We start from the raw sequence: 19,329 nt of genomic DNA on the forward strand, positions 1-19,329 counted from the left end.
GTGTTATCATGCAGTGTCAGAAACAGCACTAGCAAATGAACATTTGTGATGACTCTTCTAACAAGTTTTGGAGTTATTCTCTAATTAGGACATCCGAATACTTTTAACGTAAGTATATGGACGAAATATGTGTGTCAAAAGTGAACACCGACAGTGTTAAAGTGCATTATCCTTACATTGCACCCATGTATTCGTGTTGAGATTTGACCACGTGTTGCTGAATATTTGCTGTTTTTTTGGACACTAAATATAAATATTTCGTGTCATGCTCGCTGAAAAGACAGCAGTGTGTAGTGGTCATTAGACATGTACGCAGGAGGCGGCTGTCACTTGTTTGTGTGACTTAAATGAGAGGTTAATGCTTTAAGATTAGCACGTTTCAATTCAGAGAAAAAACACTGATTTGTTTTATATTGTACAATAAATCAATATATTGTTTAATGATACGTAGCCGCTGTGAGACTGAAGCTAGTGTTCAACTGTATCTGCAGGTTTAATCTAAATTAGTGAACAATTAGTAATGACTGTAACCAATGGTACCATTTGGTAACGTTACTGGGGTGCATCTCAAGTCTTTTTCTTGCGTCCGTCCCATTGAGGATGCGTGGAGACGTATGGGACACATCTTATTTCTCATTTGATCTTTCGTCGCTCCTGGAGGCTAGCTTGAACCCGAAGTGCTTCTGATTGATCATTTTGAAAGCCGTCTCAAAGCACTTATTTCTGTTCTGCCATTAGCGAGGATAATACACATCAGACATTGTATGTAATGAATGGACGTAGCTACTGTGAACCATTAGTTTGTAGACTTGCGTTTTGAAGTCTCGAGTTTAACATTTTCACCATTGCCATCTTGTATTTTTGGAGCCAGGATTGACTCGCCGCATCCGAAATTACACACTGTACAGTACATACTCAATATCTGCGCTATTGTTCAACATACTTTTGTGATAGTGTGTTTTTTTTCCCAGTGCACTGAGCTGTAATTCGTGAGAGCCCCCTTGCTGGTTCAATACATGTAACCATGGTAACTCATGCTTACCATAAAGTCAGAACTAATTTAAAAAGAATATTATGCCTAGCAAAGTGAAAACTTACTTGAAATGTAGTATTATTGACGTTAAGCCAGAACTTAATGGTGTCTGTCTATTTGTTATGCGGGTTTAGTGTCCAGTGCTTGCATTCTTAAATATTTCAACAGAAATAGTATGCACTTCATGCAGTTGTTGTTCATACACAAGAGCATTTTAGAGTGCTGCTCATAATGCATTAAAAATTAAAGTAAATACAACATAACAATTAAAACTCTGTTTTTTCAGCTAGAACGATAAAGTAAGTTCAGAAAGTTATAAGTTAACCTGTCAATCGTGACACAAACTGTAATATGAATATAATGAGTAATAATGTTCATACTATGAAAGACTCACACATCTTCATTTTCCACTTTCACCCCTATTTAGGATGGCTGATTCAGGCTCAAATGATAGCAGTGGTCAACGTGTCCCAACCCCTGGAGGGAGTGGCAGGGGCCTTGTGATGGGTCGCCGACCATCGGCTCCTGGCCGTCTCCCCTCAATGCGTTCTAGAGACCTCACCCTTGGGGGAGTGAAGAAGGTAATATACTGTGTGTCAGAGTAACAAAGAACTGTATGAAATGAACACACTGTAAAACCATTGAATGTAAATTCCTCAACAATTTGAACAAATCAAGACCTTGTAGGCACAGCGCCAATGTGATTTGTGAAAACTGAGTGAATGACATAAAACTCGATTTCCAATTATTGCCATATAAATGTAATTATTCACATATTGATTTTTTTTGTTGTTGTTGTTTTTTTTAGAAAACGTATGCGCCCAACATTATTGGCCGAAAAGCAAAAGAAGAGTAAGTTTCCCAATTGACCTCAAGAGAAAAAGATGTGGGAACAATTTTTCTGAATGTTGATCAATAACTTTGTCTATTACGACAGACCAAAAGTTGAAGTTGGGCAGAGAAGAGAAAGGAAGGATGTGGATCGGGGCCGAGGTCCCAGAGAGAGAGGAAGGGGCCGGGGTCGCCCTGAGGTCATCCAGTCCCACTCTATTTTTGAACAGGGACCTGCAGAGATGATGCTGAAAAAGAGAGGTGGGTGTTTAGCTGGATAACGACTTACGACGTCATCTCTTGAACACTGCAATGAAGTGACATTTTCCATTAAATGTAGGTGGCTATGAAACTGAGAGAGATGCTCCGAGCATTGGACCTTCACCCATCATCAATATCAAAAAAGAGAAGAGAGAGACTGAGGAGGAGACCAAAGAGATTCTACGTAAGCTGGAACGAGACAATGTGAGTTGTGCTCGGGGGATTCAAATCATTATGAAGTGCTATTTACTTTGTATTTTCCGTTGTCATACCGATTGCATTTTTTCAGTTTATAGATGATCCTTTCTTGAGGAGTGAGCAGAGTAGCTGCCCTGTCCAGCTTCCTCTTGCTGTATCAGGATGGGGATTCAGAGAGGAATTTAATGCTGCTACTGTTAAAATTGAGAAGATAGAGGAGGATGGTGAACCCATGGAACCTGCCGTAGAAGGTAAATTTACTAATATGCACTCTGCTTTTATTGTTACTTTGACGGTGATATAAATATTTTGCAATAAGATAAAACAAAAGATTTAGCAGCTTGTCTTTCCAATAATTCTAATGTCTTATGAAAGCAGGACTTGACTTAGAGGTGTGTTGTCCATATAACTCATTGCTAAAAATGCACAATTTCTTCTCTTCAGTGAAACAGGAGCCAGAGGAAACTGAAATAAAGAAGTCGGAGGCTTTTTACAAGATTCCCCCTATTCCGGAGCCTGAAGTTCTGCCTGACCTGCTGCATAGGTGGAGTCTAAGCAAAGGGGAGGAGCTGTTCTTCATGCAGCTGCCTGACTCGCTCCCGGGCCAGCCACCCACTGTAGAACACAGGCCGGTGAAAACTGAGGTGCAGTCAGAAGACGGGCAGTCGGTACTTCTGAAGACAGAGTCTCAGGTAGATGTAGCTGTTGTCTATGTTACAAATAAATGAGGAGATCAGTGCTGTGTTTATGTGTGTAAATGACATTCTAATATTTAACAGGAAGAGCCAGCTGAAGAAAATACTTGCAATCTGAAAGATCTGCGGGAGGGTCTTGTAGGAAAGATGCTGGTGCGGAAGTCTGGCCGGGTACAGCTCATACTGGGACAAGTGACGCTCGATGTGTCTCTAGGAGCATCATGCTCCTTCCTTCAGGTATGATAGTATATTGATTGATGTTTCTCTGTTTTGTCTGTGTCTACACTGTTCAACACCATTTATTTTCAAGTGTCTCTCTTCAGACCACTGCTGACTTATTTTGTCACGGAATAAATATTTAAATCTGACATACTTTTCTCCCCTACTCCCTGTTTTCTCAGGAACTGGTCTCTATTGGTGCAGAGGGACGAACGGGCGACTTGACTGTATTAGGGAATGTTAAACACAAAATGGTTTGCTCACCAGACTTCGAGGCTCTACTAGAGAGCAGCGCTTGATGCTCTTTAGCCTCCTCAAGCCGACAGATGCATCCAGTTGTGGTGCGTTGTGGTGTTGACAAGGTGTTCACTGTTACTATGGACTGTATCACTGAAATTTGACATCCAATACAATACCAATGGCATGAAAGTGGCTATAATAACATTCTAAAATACACTATATATAAATCTGAAACAAGACTGTTTATATTTTTCTTTTTGTGGAATAGGCATATTAATTCAGGGTTCAGATGTTGAATGGTGTGCCAAATTTCAGTATTTTTTTCTTTTCTCTATATCTGAAATGACTTGACAAGATTGTACATGGATGTAAATGTGTGAATAAATAAAGTTTTTTGTTATGACAGTATGTTAGTGTGAAATGCTTTAAAAATCTCACCTAGTGTTATCTCGCCATGCAGATACATTTCTGGTTTTACAGTCCTAGGTTTTGCTAGTTTGTCGTTAACAAAATACCATGGAGATTAATAGAATTTTATGCTGTGGTACTCAAAGCAGTGAAAATTTGCATTTGAAAAACATTATACAGTATCCTGCTCACTTTGCCTTTTCCGTGTTGAGCACGTTGCAAATTTGTACTATCGTATTTTGACCAGCAGGTGTCAGGGCAGGACGGGATGCCATTTTTTTTCCCTAGGATGGTGACATCTTGACCCGCCCTACTCTTCTCTGATTGGCTAGTACTCTTTGCCTTCTTTGGTCGGGTTGGTTACGTTAAGGTATGAATAATAAGATTGGCCACTGTTAGGGTTAGAATATCAGGATAAGCCAATCAGAGGCAGAATAGGGCGGGTCATGACTTCGCCGTCTTAGGAAAAAGAAATACCGCGGACGGAATACGCTGCTGGGGGCTCGGTCGAGGGCTGTCCGTTTAAAACACGTCGCCGCCCCGCTGTTTGCTCATGTTGTCCATCGGGTGGAGTTTGGCTAGTAGACCACAAGACAAAGAGAAGTGATGGACCAGTGAAACCCTGTTCTACCGGCGCTGGGACAACACAACGTGACTGAAGGTTGGTCAACTATTTATCCAGTTAAACAGCATGTATGTTAAATGTTTAGTCGGGTTATCTGTGAGGCGGTGAGTTCACGTAACAAATCCATGCTTAAAACAAAACGGGTGGCTCAGCACTTCAGGCTCACCCGGGTAACTGAGAGCGAGCTAGGAGACAACATTTAGCACCGTTAGCTCGGAGGCCACAAGCTAACTTTAGCATATGGTAGACTCAATATATCTTCCCTGTGGGTATATAAGAGTCTTCAAAACGCATCCAGTTGCTTTCGTCGTGCCTCGAGTTACGGGTAAATGATGATTGAAAGCGTCAGCTAAGTGTTAACTGTGGAGAAAGATGAGCCGAGCTAAACTAGTGTGGTTTGATAAGTGATGGAGGAGCCTCTGCTGCATCACCAGAGAGGGAGAAGTGGGCCTCCGACGTTATCTCTGCTCCGTGGCTGATAACAGGATCGTTTGCATGTAAAGTTATCCGCTCCTTCACTGAAAAGGGATATATCATCATTAACCAGACCTTTGCCAAAATTAGTGAATTCATCTTGAACTAAATAGATAAGCAAGTAGAGGCTAGCATTAACTTTACACACCGGTATGTAAAATGCATGCATGCACCGGGTTTTCTGTCTTACATGGTTAACTTGCACGATTGGTACTCCAGTCAAAGAGGACGTGTTATTGGGACATGCTTCATGCTGACTGTTTGTTTGTACATCTTTGCAGGTCTGTGTGACACTGAGCAGCAGAGCCCTGGATCTTCACCTCCTGCTGTGCCCAGTTGTTTTTCTTTCATTGTTTACATCTCTCTCTTTCTCTCTGGTGGGAGGCTTTGCTCAGATAGCGTAGCACATCTCCAGCAAGGACCGGACATTATCTCACTGCAGCTGGCTTTAACCACATAAAACACCCCCTTTGCTGGAAATTGAAATATCAGAAAGTGATGGGATGGTAAAAATAATGAAGTTCACTGATATTGCCCATGAGGGCAAAGTCAAGATGGTCACTTGTACTTGTATTGATTCTCTGTTGAGTGTGAGGAGAAGCTCCATCCCCTAGTCATCTTGATGAAGGCCTTTTTCTGACAAAAGACAAGGGCCACTTGGGGCCAGGAGGTGGAGTGTCGTACCTCCTCTGCCATCTGCTCTCCCCTCTGATTTCAACTATTTGGTAGATTTCATCACCATCCTGACTGCAAGATGGAGCTTTTCTTTAATCCCTTCGATAACTTGGTGTGTATCCTCCTGGGCATCTCCTTCACCGTGTGGTTCACCCTGCTGCTGGTCTTCATTATTGTGCCTGCCATCTTCGGTGTGTCCTTTGGCATCCGACGTCTTTACATGAAAACATTGTTAAAGATCTTTGAGGTAAGAGCTTGCTACTTTCAGTTTACATCTTGAAATGAGGACACTGATTAACTGTAGTGTGAAATGATGTGTCAGTTTTAAATGATTACTGTTGTGTAAAAGCTAAGGATAGAAACACTGCAAAACTATGGTTATAAGTGTTCCACTTGTCTTTCACAGTTTCAAGTTGAATAACAGGATGTTTGAAGCAACAGCACACAAACTATTAAAGCTGTTTGGATTATTGTTGAGCGGACAGCTTGTATTTGCTCTGGCTGTGCTTCTTTTTTTTTTAAACCTGCCTTTGAATCAATACAAGACAATTTTGCCTCTGTAATACATATACCTGTATGACTTTTGATTATTACAGCTGCCATTCTGGTAACATTTCTTGATATGCTCAAGCTTCACATTCTCATCTCAGGGCATTTATCAGGGGCAGGTTTTATGCTTCTATGTAGCACCCACCCAGTGATCGTTGCATTAACTGGCAGATATGGACTAAGATCACATCCACAGGGCCATTCTTCCCTTGTTATGTAACTGGAGAAAACAGCGTTACAGACCTTGTCACTAAATGTAGTCTGTGACATAGCTCCAACAGCCTGGAATATTGCCTACTGTAGTGATGCAGTGTTCACTGTCTTAGAAATGACCGATTCTCAGACGCTGGCATAAATACACAAGCTACATTGTGCAGTAGGGTTGTTTTCAGGTTTCAGTATTTTCTACTCAGTGGGTTCCTCCTCATGATCTTTTGTTGTCAAATTTAACAAAAACCAGAGACACCTGATCTGGTTTCTCTCCCCATGCTATCTCCGGTGCATCTTCACTAGTAAAGCTGTCATCACTTTCCAGCCGGCACCTCTGAGAGTAGATCCTGTGCCAGAAATAAATGGAGCACTGGGAAATGGGAGAGATGTTCTTAGCTCATGATTCCAGCAACAACCGTGAGATTTCGAGAAAAGGTCAAAGGACACGTGAAGAATAGACTGTGCAAAATGGAGGCAATGTTTTCTGGTTTCTGGCTGTAATTTGATGTTCAAAGAGAGTTTTTGTGTTGAACTGTTAGCCCATCAGTGTTAAGATCAAGTTATTTGTGATGACATCCCATGGCGGTAATACTTTCTTGAGCGTGAATAAGTAAACAACCTCCTCTGGAGCAACATGCTAGCCTGAAGGACTTGCTTTATTTTGTTTTTAGTTCTATGTGCTCTGTGTGCTCCTCCTCCCTCCACCCGCACAATTACTGTCAGCTGCAGCTACATTTTAGTACTCTATGACAACATGTCATAACACGATTTAAAGGTAGCTGCACATGCTAAACTGTATCTGGGAGCCGATCTGAAACTTTCAAATATTGTAACTTCTCAGAATATGGCAGCCACATGATGCATGAAAGACTTTGTATCGCTCAACATTCTGTAAATATTTTTACAAGTGTTCAGGTTTAATACCAGGCATGTACAAACATGCATGCCTAACGTTACGGAACTGTGCTTGAGTATACTTTCAATCAGTTTATTCTCTATCATTGACCGACAACCCTTGGTGATATCATGTGTTGTGGTATGAAGTGTAGTCTCAGACTGTAGGCTGTGAACCACATCCAGCACCTCCCAGTCCATCATTTCCTGATCTTTTCTTCCTACAGTAAAGGGAACACTGTGTCCTTTTCCTTCCTTTCAGTAGACACTACCTGCTAGTTGTTATGTTGGTATGCACAGTGCACACAAAGACCTCATCAAGAGGATGCATGTGTCTCACTTTCTATAATACATATTGAAAAGGCTTAAGTGGGTATTATAGTGTTTGTTATTTCAGCAAGGTGGTGGTCACAGATAAGCCCAAGTATTATTAGGCCTAGATGAGGTCTGTGTCTGAGAATTCAGAATCTTGTTTCTGCAACTTTGTTGACATTTTGCTCAACAATTTACAACAGTCACATGCAGAGTAGACAAATTCTGACAGGTAACATTAACTTAACCATTTAATAGTTGTCACTGTGGAAGAATAAGGAACTTGCTGTGTTTCTTTGAATGTTAAAAGTGTGAAAGTTAGACATACAACATTTGAGGGCGTTTGTCATTTAAACTTTTTCATGTTGTCTGTTCTTCCGTTTCTATTTTTGATGATATGTTATTGAATCATTTGCTAAAGAAGCAACTTGAACAATTTTCTGTATTTATTGTATTTTGGAACACACATTTTTACACACCTATTGTTCTTTCTTTGCAGTGGGCCACTCTAAGGATAGAGAGAGGAGCAAAAGAAAAGAATCACCTCTTGTACAAACCCTACTCAAATGGTAAGATTTACTATCATTGTGTCCCTGCATGTTCAGTGTCTGTGTCTATATGTTTTGCTAACATCCTGTCTCTGCAATGTCCCAGCTATCATCGCTAAGGAGCCCACCTCCTTGGAGGAAGAGATCAAGGAGATTCGGCGAAGTGGCAGCAACAGAGACCTGGACTCTGCCACTGAGTTTGAAATGTCTGATATCTTCTATTTTGCTCGGAGAGGAGTGGAAAGCATCATGGACGATGAGGTGACAAAGCGCTTCACTGCTGAGGAGTTGGAGTCCTGGAATCTGCTAACACGCAGCAACAACAACTTCCACTACATCAGCCTGAGGCTGACAGTCCTATGGGGGCTGGGCCTGCTGATCCGCTATGGCTTCCTGCTGCCTCTCAGGTATTGACTGTACCAACAATGTAGAGGTTGCTTGATATCACACAGAACCCTAGAAACTTCTGAGGAAAAACGAAAGAAAGGACTGGGAATGGAAAATTAGCTCCTTCTTCTCAAATAGCCACCAGTATAACATAAAACTACACTTTGACTTGAACACTGACACTGGTACTGGTATTACAGTGTCAGTAATTTCAAACTGTTATCAGTTGTATGAGGCTCTGAAGCACTGCATCTTTAGGAAATGCATTTCCTACACAACTGTCAACAGGTTCTGCTTTTTATTTGTTTGTGAGAGAAACTAAATTGTACATTGGATTGTAGTTAACAAATTTCAAGGTTACGGACCATTCAGTATCTGATACAAAAGCTCTGTGATAAACCCAGAGGCTGTATATTTAACAATCATTGGTATATTTACCAAATGTTACTAACATTTTACACTGGCAAGTAGCTTTGTGTCTAACAAAGATCACCCCCCCCCCCCCCCCCAAAAAAAAAATAAATAAAAAAAATAAAAATAAATTGATGGACTTTTGGAGGCTAGCACCAAATCCAGAGAATGAAAATAGGCAGAAAGACCCTAGCTCAGAGGGTTAGGTTTAAATCCTGGACCTTTTTGCTGGGATGTAGTATACTTAATGCCTTATGTGCTGATATAATAGTCTCAAAAATGGGGAGTTTCTTGGTGTCTTCGTCTGATAGGTCAACAGTGCTGTTGCTTTTATTTTCAATGATGATAATTTACAATGTAATTCCCATAAAAGAGGTGTTAAATCTAGGTTGATGAAACACCCTGTTTGATATCACATGAGCCTGAGTTGTTCGTACTATAGTTTATTCAGACAGGCACACACTTGGTCTTGGTGTGGTTATAAGATAAAAGTTGTGTTGATTTGACAAGAGAAACAGCAGATTTTAATTTAAACAAAAAATAATTAAATATAGCAGCTGTATTAAAAGTTGTGTGAATATGGTGAAAATGCATTGTTTTGTGCATTAAATATAACACAAGTTGTTGCTACATACAGTGAGTGAAAGAAGGAGATCCTTATTCAGGGTCAGCTTTGAGAGTGGCAGGGACAGTGACTCAGTACTAAGCCTGGCTGGCTCATTGCCAGTTCTCAGTGGGGAGACGAATCAGGCCACTGCTGCACAGACAGACATCATTCTAGTTTCCCGTCAAGCTAATATATTCCCTCATTAACTACTTTTCTAGATGAATATAGGCCTGGATCATTTACTAACAGGAGACCTTCCCGTCTCTAATGTTTGTCTTATCTTATCCTCCAAAATTAATCAACACCTTCTCCAGCACTGGATGATTTGGTTCATCCAGATTAAGTCTGCCTATTGACAAGCTTAACCACAGCCTAATATGCCCTCCTGCAGTTTCTGGTCTCTATTATCTGTGATAGTGACAGTCTGGGAGTAGTGGAGAGTGAGATACCTTTTAAATTAATGCCAGGAATCTAACTCTTCTGGAAAACATTACTTCTGATCTTAACATGTGACCTGAGTGGTGACTCTTACCAGTGAAAGCTTGTAGAAGAGAAAGGAAAAAAGTGTAGCTATGGATCAAAGTCTTGTATTTAAGTGCCGGTACTTATTTAAAAATAGTTAGCTATTTTTATAATTAACAAATGGAATCCCTCCTCTGAGTCTTTTACAGAATTTGTTTTGCTCACTGGTCTTGTGTTTTATTATGTTTGTGGAAAAAGTTACTAAAAACGTTAATTACCAAAAAAGAGAACAGTTTCTCGTTAAGATTCCCTGTTGTATCATTATGTGTAACCTGCCTGTCTGTTTCTCCACCAGGGTAACTCTTGCCTTCACTGGTGTAGGCCTGCTTGTGTTCCTCACCAGTATCATTGGGATGCTGCCCAATGGAAGGTAGGACTAATGACGAGTTTGTCAGTTTTTAATTGATCAAAAATATAAGCTCTGACCCCTCACCATGATCATCGTAGATTTGCCGACAAGACACAGAAAGATAACCTTTGTTCCTTTTTTACAGCATGAAAAACTTTCTGAGTGAGAAAGTCCACCTGATGTGCTACAGAATATGTGTCAGAGCTCTGACTGCCATCATAACCTACCATGACAGGTAAAGAGGACCTATGTTGTTGTCCCACACCCATATAGTTACATGCCTGGTGACAAGTACTTTTTGACTTTTCAAGAGAACAGCTGTTGATGTGAAATAAGACTTCCTGAGGAAGTGATTACAGCCCTTATTCAGGATATGATGTGTAAGAAGACTGTTTGCAAATACACTCACGTGATCTAATGAAATGAGATTCACATGACTTATGGTAATGTCAACAACAGAAATAATTGAAGGTAAACAATGATCTATAAAAGGCTCATAGCAGCCAGACCGGTTTCCTTAAATCATACAAACGCATCATGCCGTTCATTGACTTAAAGCAGAACATTCCATCATTTTGAAGCCACAGTGGCATTAATACTAGAACATATTGCGTTACGCATTTTGCAGTTAAATAAAGAAAATGTTTTAAATGCACATATTTTGCTATGAATAATCAGTTTTGCTCCTTACATGCAGGTTATTCATATTTTTCCCACACTACCCCTCGGTCACTCTGAATCTTGCGTTTCAATTGCACCAGCAGGTGTTTTTTCCTGGCAAAAGAGACTCTTATCTCTGTTGGCTGCTTCTGATGTGTTGGTACACTCATTTATAAATCCCTTTGCTCAGATGACAACAGCAAAAAACAATAAAACAAATTTGAATGTGTAACTCATTGCATCATATTGATTTGGTTTTGTTGGTTAGAGTTGTTGGCTCTCTATAATCCCAGTGAGCTTGGTGAATTTCTCAGTTTTTTCTACTTGAGATAAGTTATGAAGGCACAGTATACAATTCCTTGACAACCTATCACAATTACTCACTGGAACTAATGATAGATGTGATATACTGCATATATATATATATATATATATATATATATATATATATATATATACATACATACATACATACATACATACCAGGTTAACATGACAAATAGTGCAAGTCACTGCTGCCAATGGCAACTAATGAGTTTGCTGCTGTAAACCGTATGCTTTTACTACTTATTTTTTGTAAGGTAACATGTACAGTATATCAAGAGATAAATGCTATAAGTAATACTTTTCCGAATGCCATGACAGTTTTGTTAAGTAGTTGCGAATAATATCTGGTGTAAAGAGCAAACTTAACTCCAGGACAATTTCGATACAAATTTTCTGTTATCATAAATTTGAATCCAGAGGGATATAACTGAAAAAACCTCCAAGCCACTCAAACGCTGCTCGTCTTGTTCAAATGGACCCATTCTTCTTATTTCTGGAACATGATCTACTGCAGAACTCTAGCGTGACAGGAGAGGGGTCTGTGTGAGGTTACATAATGACACATGAGTTTTCTCTTGAGAACAGAAACCAGGGTGTGTTAGCAGCTCCAATGTTAGAGCCCAGAGTGCGAGTATGCAAGGGAGGGTGCCTGAGGCTAGACTCAGACATTCAAATTCATTGCATTGGCCATTATAAACCCCTGTGAAGCACACAAAACCCCAGTCAGTAATGCTTTCTCATATGGCCACAATCAACCAGGCTGCAGCAAATTTTAAACCTAAAACACAATGCCACTTTGACAATATAAGTGACACTACTCTTTAATTGATTCAGAATTGTGTGGCATTATCTGTTGTGTAGTATAAATAATCATAAATGATCCAAAGGCTGGTTGTTGCTTTGTTGTTCTAATTAAAAGGAAGATTGTATTGAAATATATCCGAATAAGAATCGCAGAGGAACATGAAACCTGATACTCAACTCTTATAAAGAGGATGGTGCATGCAACAGGATGTGAAGGAGGAAGTTGATTCATTGTATATTTGCCCATAAACTGTAGTGTGTATAACAGCAGGTGGTGTTTTTGGTTAACTGCATTGCAGGTTGTACTATATGTTGATGTAGATAAAGCTACGTACCATTTCTTCTTGCTTTCTGGATGGCTGCCATCAAGGCCTAGCCAGTTGTAGCACCTTCTCTCTACTCTGGGGCTAAAAATACACAAGTAACATAGGAAGTGATGGTCTCTCTCCCTCTATTTAAGATAGTAATTCTATCTTTGGAATGTGGACTCGGTATAGTCTGCATGCTCAGGGGGTCAAACCCTTCAACATTAGTCACCATGGGTTGCTTTGTTTCTGCCTTTAAGACCAAAGCATACCCATATTTCTATGAAGACATCTGGTCCCATTGCTTAAACATTGTCATATTGTGCAAGTCTATTTTGTTTCCATCATTGTTTGTTTGTGATTAGAACCCCACCCACTGGAAGTACTTTTTAAAATACAACTCAACAGTCTTTCTGTCTCCACTTTCCCAGTGAGAATAAACCCAAAAATGGAGGAATCTGTGTCGCCAACCACACGTCACCCATTGATGTCATCATTCTGGCCAGCGACGGCTGCTACGCTATGGTAATTATTGCACTGTATACTGCTGCCTATAAGGAAGCTACAGAACATTTTCCATTGCAGCTGCCTCTCTGTTGAAATTAAATTTCTCCCAGAAATAGATAGGCTGCTATTTGCATTTGTTTATCTTGTACATGTTTTTGTGTGTGTGTGTGTGTGTGTGTCAGGTTGGCCAAATTCACGGTGGCTTAATGGGGGTCATTCAGAGATCCATGGTCAAGGCATGCCCACACATTTGGTTTGAACGCTCAGAAGTCAAAGACAGACATCTAGTGGCCAAAAGGTAACATTGCAAGTTCCTCTTTTAATCAATTTTACTACACTCTGGGCCTGATTTATTAAAGGTTTGCGTGTGTAAAAACGTGTGCAAACTTGACATCACCCGCAAAAAATGTGCAAGCTGATCTACTAACGCAGCGCACTCAGGTTTGCGTCTTTCAACTCTGCAAGAAAGTACGCGCTGTCCATTTAGTACGTTTGCCTTAATGAGTATGTAATATGGGGCATTTCAACCCCAGTGTGCAAAATACAGGGAGGAGAAAATGTAAATATGTTATTTACCAAACTTTAAGGTATTATTTCTGATGCTAACTGCGTCTATAAATAATACCTTTTGAAGGGCAGGTATTAACCGGCTGCACACTGCGCACAGATGACTTTTGTCACTGTGGTGAGGAGGAGACGGAGAACACTGACAGGATACGCACAGGACGGAGTTTTTCCACCTGTGTTAATAAGTTTGGAGTGGAATATTTTTGGTTTTACTAACAGCATTGACTTCGTCACAAATACTCTCCCATATGTCGGTTTTTCTGGTAATATTTGTTTTTGTTATAACTCAATATATTTGTTAACCTCTTGCACTAGAACCTGATCACATTTCATTTTGCGCTTGCGGGCTTTCTGCTCGTCCAAACTCTCCATAAAGACATGCAAAACCCTCATTTAAATACTGCTGTCTCCACCCTGTTGCACCTGTTTTCATTTACGCAGTTATTCTTAGTAGATCACCCGCAAAACGCACGCAAACGAGACGCGCAAACGAGACGCGCAATCCATTGCACTGTGCACGCAATTTAGTACCCACTATTTGGGCTCTTAGTAAATCATGCCCTCTGACTTTCTACCATTACTCTTTATAATTGTGTTTTTAGCATGAACTCAGTGTAAAGTATTGATGGAAAATTTGTACTAAAATATGAGTATATACCGATCATTTTGTTTTATGTTACAGGTTGAATGGCCACATTGATGATAAAACTAAACTGCCCATTCTAATTTTTCCAGAAGGTAAGTTTCTTTGTTTAGTTTTTTGAGCGAAAAGATTTCACAATTATACTATACTCATTTTGTTTTCTTAAAATGCCTAAAGATGTGTTTGGTTTTTAATAAATACTTTAAATCCATAGGTACCTGCATTAACAACACATCAGTTATGATGTTTAAGAAGGGCAGTTTTGAGATAAGTGCCACAGTCTACCCTGTGGCCATTAAGGTGAGAGCAATGTCTTTTCTTTTTTTCTAACGTGACTCGTGCATTTTACCTAGTATCACTCATGCATTAACAAATCAATCTGGTGTGTTTTATCATCACAGTATGATCCCAGATTTGGAGACGCCTTCTGGAATAGCAGCAAGTTTGGGATGGTTAACTATCTATTGCGTATGATGAGCAGCTGGGCTATCGTCTGCAGCGTCTGGTACCTTCCACCCATGAACAGAGAGGTAAGACTCCAAGGATAATTCTGAGGAAACTAGTGGAAACTAAATTTTTATTTGGTGAATCAACTTTTTATTTAACAGTCAACATGTCAGCAGAGCTCATTTTTGTTTGATTCAAGACCTACAATTTGATTCCACTAGTCTTTTGATTCTTATAAATGAAGAACATGGACTTAACTGATTAGCAGAGTGCATAGGTTTGACTAGAACCCAGGAGAAGAGTAAAAGAACACCACAACTTGTGCTGTCAAGCATATTTCATCTTCAAAATGATTTTTTGCTGTATTTGACCACCGAAGGGATTTTGCAGTCTGTCATTTGACCACAGCCAATGGATGAGGTCTTAGACTGATATGGAGTCAGTTTGCTGTGATAACAAGCACAGTATGTGTGATAGCTATAACACAGTCATTTTAAAACTTAGCCGGAGCTCCAATTATTATTTTGCTACGGAGCTTCTCTTTTTTCTGCTCTTAGGTTTGTACATTCATTATACCACTCAGGATATCTGCAACATGTTCAGTTACTTTAGAAGCAAATGACAAGGTTCCATATTTGAAGATACATTTTGTAATTGATAAAAGCTTTGCCATTGATAATTCGGTTTCATGTGTTAATATTTGTAACAATACTCTAACAGGAGGGGGAGGATGCTGTACAGTTTGCCAATCGTGTGAAGGCAGCCATTGCCAGGCAAGGTGGACTGGTCGACCTCCTGTGGTAAGATAGCTCCTCACACGCTGTACTAAAGTGTACTAAAGACATTTCAGACAGCAGGAAAAGCTCAGGTGTAATCAGTACTATCAATAATAACTTGATACCGTTTCGGTGAGCCCACCCTGATATTCTGAAGTCTAGTAATTCTGTGTTTATTATCAGCATGTATATTTAAATTTCCATCCATTAGGGTTTATAATGCATACATTTCATTATAAATCTTGATTTTATAAAGGTTCCATTACTTGCTATAGACTTTATTTTGACATATTATAGCAGGTAAAGCACAGGTGTATTTAACATTAATAAGCTCTGAATTCCACTTAGACAGGGTTCTGGTATTGTGCATGCTGGCTCACTAGAACAGCTTGCAGAGAACCTTCATAGAGCTGAACCATTGTTAATGTTATTAATTACACCTGTGCTTTGACTGCTATGACAAGTCAAGATGTCTGCTGTGAAAGTAGTCTATTGTGCATGGTGATTCACTAGTTACAGTTACATCTGTATCTTTTCTGCTGTGACAAGTCATATGAAATGCTTGTGCAGTCCAATATAACGCCATGAAATGCAGTGTTACATAATTGATAAGAAGTTGAATTCAACAGCTTTCTGAAATTATGTCAACAACCATTAAAATCAACCAAAAGAGTTTCTCAAAGGTTGTGTTTATTAGAGCAGGATATGTTGGATTTCATTGCAGTGTGCAGAGGTTTTATGGTAGCCCAGTGCATGTTCTGCATATCAAGTCAGTTAAAGTGTAATAAGCCAAAAAAAAGCCACAATAAGTTTTTTTTCTGTTACAGTGAATGTGCCCTGCATTTTAATTGCTATGGTAGAACTGCATCCCAATCACTACATCAGTATGCATTGTTACTAATTTCCAACTCTTTTGCAGGGATGGAGGATTGAAGCGAGGAAAGGTAAAAGATACCTTTAAAGAAGAACAGCAGAAGCTGTACAGCAAAATGCTAGTCGGCACCCAAGAGGACCGCAGCCGCTCCTGAAGGATCTGTGTGAAGGTGGACTGGCTCAGAGACCCACATGGGCACCACTGACTAAATAGGCAGTCAGCAGTGCTCCCTCCCTATTGGAGCTCCTGGACTGGAAAATTCCCTCTCTGATGTTAACAGTACTCCATTTCGCTTCCTCAGTCACTGCCTCAGCTGGCATGTTGTTTGCGTCGTCGTTACGGGTCATTCTGAGTCTGCTGCCCTTTGTTGGAATAGCTTGACAGAAGCCTTGCTTGCATTAGATTGAAAATAAGGTGCGCACAGAAATGGAGCATTGTCTTCCTCAGTGGCAGTCTCTTGAGGGAAAAGTTGTATTATCTATTATTGAGTTCCTGTCTTTGTTTGATAGTTTCAACTTTTTAATTTTCATTTAACTACCATGTTTGTATCACAGCTGTGTTAAAGTTACAGACCTGATTATACCTGGGAAGTAGAGGAAGGTTATTGTAGATAAAAAAACTAGTTTGTTCTAAAGGTAAAACCTGTGACTGAGTTGGGGTTTTGCATGACTGGCTTGTGGCCAATGTGATTTTTGGGCATAAAGCCAGATTTTGTTACATTTCAGATATTTTCATGGGCTTTTTTCCCAGAGAAATGTACTGTATTTTAAGCTTTGTGTTTTACATTAAGACTTGTATCAACACATGTGGTCACTACAGCAGTTGCGTTCCAGATGGGCTCTTGATATGTTGTCAGTTTCTGTGCTTTTTTTGTTTTTATTTCCATGGAATGTGAAAATTCTCACATTATGAAGTGGAACTTGTGCACATACAGTTACTGTGATGGAGGTTTGTGGATTCAGGCTGATGTTCCTGTTTCAGCTAATAATGCAGCATAACTGGACTAAAAAAGGGTTTTATTTAAGGGTCCATTAATAAGAATTTACATGAGATGCTCTCGGCGTTGTCTCTTTAAGGCCCATGGCTCACAGGTAGTGATGTAGGATTGTGGCCATCACAATTGGTCTCTTGACTAAAACATTATAGTTATAATGGCAAGCAGCTAATAGATATTCATACTAATACACTTCCTAACAGGCATCATGTTTTCATTGGCTTCCTGCTAGTTGCAGTGACCATTTCGCCTATTTTTATTTTAAGTGAACTCTAAAATCTATTGTCCTCATTTTCCCCTCATCAATGGTCTTTGTCCTACTTGGCAGCCTCTTTAAGGAGGCTTCAAAGAGAGACCGAGTGGCTGTAGTTTTGGACTCCTCGTCACAGTGGAATCGAGGAACATGGTAAACAGCTGAGGCTGTTTACCTCCCACAAAGCTCTCATCCCTCTAGTTGGCTGTATCAGGGATAGGCATTTTGATTGTGTCAGATCTGTTCATCAAAATAAATGTTCAAGAATGTGACTCTACCTGCGGCTGTAGGTCTTTTTTAAGCTTCTCAAACTTTGTCAGTCACATTTGTTTATGATTTAGCCATAAAATCCCTTTCTTTCATAGGTATATGAAACTATTGCACCAATAACTGAGTGATTGAACATGTTTTTCTGTATATCTATTATCTATCCTTTCTGTTTATGTATTAGTATATGGTTCACAGAACTCTGAAATCAGCTGTTGTAGGAACCACAACTGGATGACTAAGCATATCCAAATTCCCCATGTCCTGTTACTAAACACGAGTTTAGCTTACTAAAATTATTTATAGGGTTGCATTTTTAGCTTAAGTCTATCAATTAAGATGTATTGTTCTTTTCCCTCTCCTGGTAAATTATTTCTTTCCAAAAGCAAAGCATTTTTTTGTTTATATTTTTGGTATTAGTTTTTTTTCCAATCAAACAGCACTGCTTTAATTAGCTGTTGCTTTGCAGTGCGTTTCTTGGCAAGTTAGCCTGGACCTTTAACATTTCCTGCCTGATTTATTGTCCAGTGGGCACCAAGCTGCTCCAACACAGTTTGGCTTCAGGATTTGAGCTTTTTTTTTGAACATCATATACATATATTTATCATTTCGCCGACTGAGCACTCAGGATCAAGGAAAGAAAAATTTCCTTGAAGGCATATTTTGCCGATCCCTTTTCAGAGGCCTCATCTACAACCAAGGCCACCCATAGCTGCAGTAAACCGCTTCAGTCGCCTTTCAGAAAGGTTTCCCCTTTAACCGTCTTTGTTTCCAGACCGGTGATGGACATGGCCGCATTCTTTTGCATCTCTGTTGCGATAGGTTCAAATGGATCTGTTGGCATTGGTGAATAAAGCACACAGTGCTTGGAGGAGGAGTAAGAGGAAGCAAGGAGAAGAGCCAAAAAGGTCTGTTGTGTAAACCATGCCATGGTTGAACAGCTCACTAACAGCACTATGGAGAGCCAGAGCTAGGCCCCCAGCAATCTTTGCTCTACCCTGGACTAAAGCTCAGACTGCTATGGCTCACATCCATCTACACCAAATAAGACTTTTACAGCTATTGTTTCCAATGAGTAAAGAGAAAGCTACTGCAGTTGTGTTGGAAAATACTGTGGTTACTCTACAGTTGTGATGACTGCACGTTGCCAGGAAGAGGTTGTACTAAAAACATTGAATAAGCTGTCATACACAACTACAACAAAACAAGTCACTCTGATATACCAGCTTCTGGTAATGCTGGGCCTCACATAAGATCAATGAACTGGTTGTTCGGTTTGTTGCAGTAACTGATGAGCACACACCTCAGGAGATAAGACTCCTGCTATAATCTTTTAGGCTTTTTGTAAAACAGCTAGAGAGAAGAACAATCAAGGCAAAAGCAAACGTTCCCCAACAAAGGCATATTTCATTGAAAGCAAATAGTTAAACAAATGGAAAATTACACACTTCCTGTTG

The 19,329-nt window shown here is 39.9% G+C and overlaps 2 protein-coding genes across 2 annotated transcripts; both read left to right on the plus strand.

Annotated features, from left to right (window-relative positions):
• On the plus strand, positions 1-3,827 carry polr3d (polymerase (RNA) III (DNA directed) polypeptide D). Its single transcript, XM_062417725.1, has 9 exons — positions 1-108; positions 1,461-1,614; positions 1,842-1,885; positions 1,971-2,125; positions 2,205-2,329; positions 2,415-2,574; positions 2,768-3,015; positions 3,103-3,255; positions 3,420-3,827. Exons 2-9 carry the CDS (start codon positions 1,462-1,464, stop codon positions 3,534-3,536), a joined length of 1,155 nt encoding a protein of 384 aa, XP_062273709.1. The 5' UTR covers positions 1-108; position 1,461; the 3' UTR covers positions 3,537-3,827.
• A 580-nt stretch (positions 3,828-4,407) lies between these two features.
• Positions 4,408-17,882, plus strand: LOC133979237 (glycerol-3-phosphate acyltransferase 4-like). Its single transcript, XM_062417724.1, has 13 exons — positions 4,408-4,546; positions 5,266-5,906; positions 8,124-8,193; positions 8,279-8,579; positions 10,395-10,469; positions 10,594-10,683; positions 12,976-13,069; positions 13,234-13,349; positions 14,301-14,356; positions 14,476-14,561; positions 14,663-14,791; positions 15,429-15,508; positions 16,404-17,882. The coding sequence occupies exons 2-13, from the start codon at positions 5,739-5,741 to the stop codon at positions 16,510-16,512; spliced, it is 1,374 nt and encodes a 457-aa protein (XP_062273708.1). The 5' UTR covers positions 4,408-4,546; positions 5,266-5,738; the 3' UTR covers positions 16,513-17,882.
• Positions 17,883-19,329: the final 1,447 nt, after the last annotated feature.

Source organism: Scomber scombrus, chromosome 4, assembly GCF_963691925.1.
Source record: "Scomber scombrus chromosome 4, fScoSco1.1, whole genome shotgun sequence".
Lineage (NCBI taxonomy): Eukaryota > Metazoa > Chordata > Actinopteri > Scombriformes > Scombridae > Scomber > Scomber scombrus.

Excerpts from the sequence above, each read along its gene's own strand:
- polr3d (XM_062417725.1), top strand. The coding sequence starts at position 1,462 with ATGGCTGATTCAGGCTCAAATGATAGCAGTGGTCAACGTGTCCCAACC. Across the intron at positions 2,330-2,414 it reads GTAAGCTGGAACGAGACAAT|TTTATAGATGATCCTTTCTT; the intron begins GTGAGTTGTGCT and ends GCATTTTTTCAG. Across the intron at positions 3,256-3,419 it reads CATCATGCTCCTTCCTTCAG|GAACTGGTCTCTATTGGTGC; the intron begins GTATGATAGTAT and ends CTGTTTTCTCAG.
- LOC133979237 (XM_062417724.1), top strand. The coding sequence starts at position 5,739 with ATGGAGCTTTTCTTTAATCCCTTCGATAACTTGGTGTGTATCCTCCTG. Across the intron at positions 8,580-10,394 it reads GGCTTCCTGCTGCCTCTCAG|GGTAACTCTTGCCTTCACTG; the intron begins GTATTGACTGTA and ends TTTCTCCACCAG. Across the intron at positions 14,357-14,475 it reads CATTCTAATTTTTCCAGAAG|GTACCTGCATTAACAACACA; the intron begins GTAAGTTTCTTT and ends TTAAATCCATAG.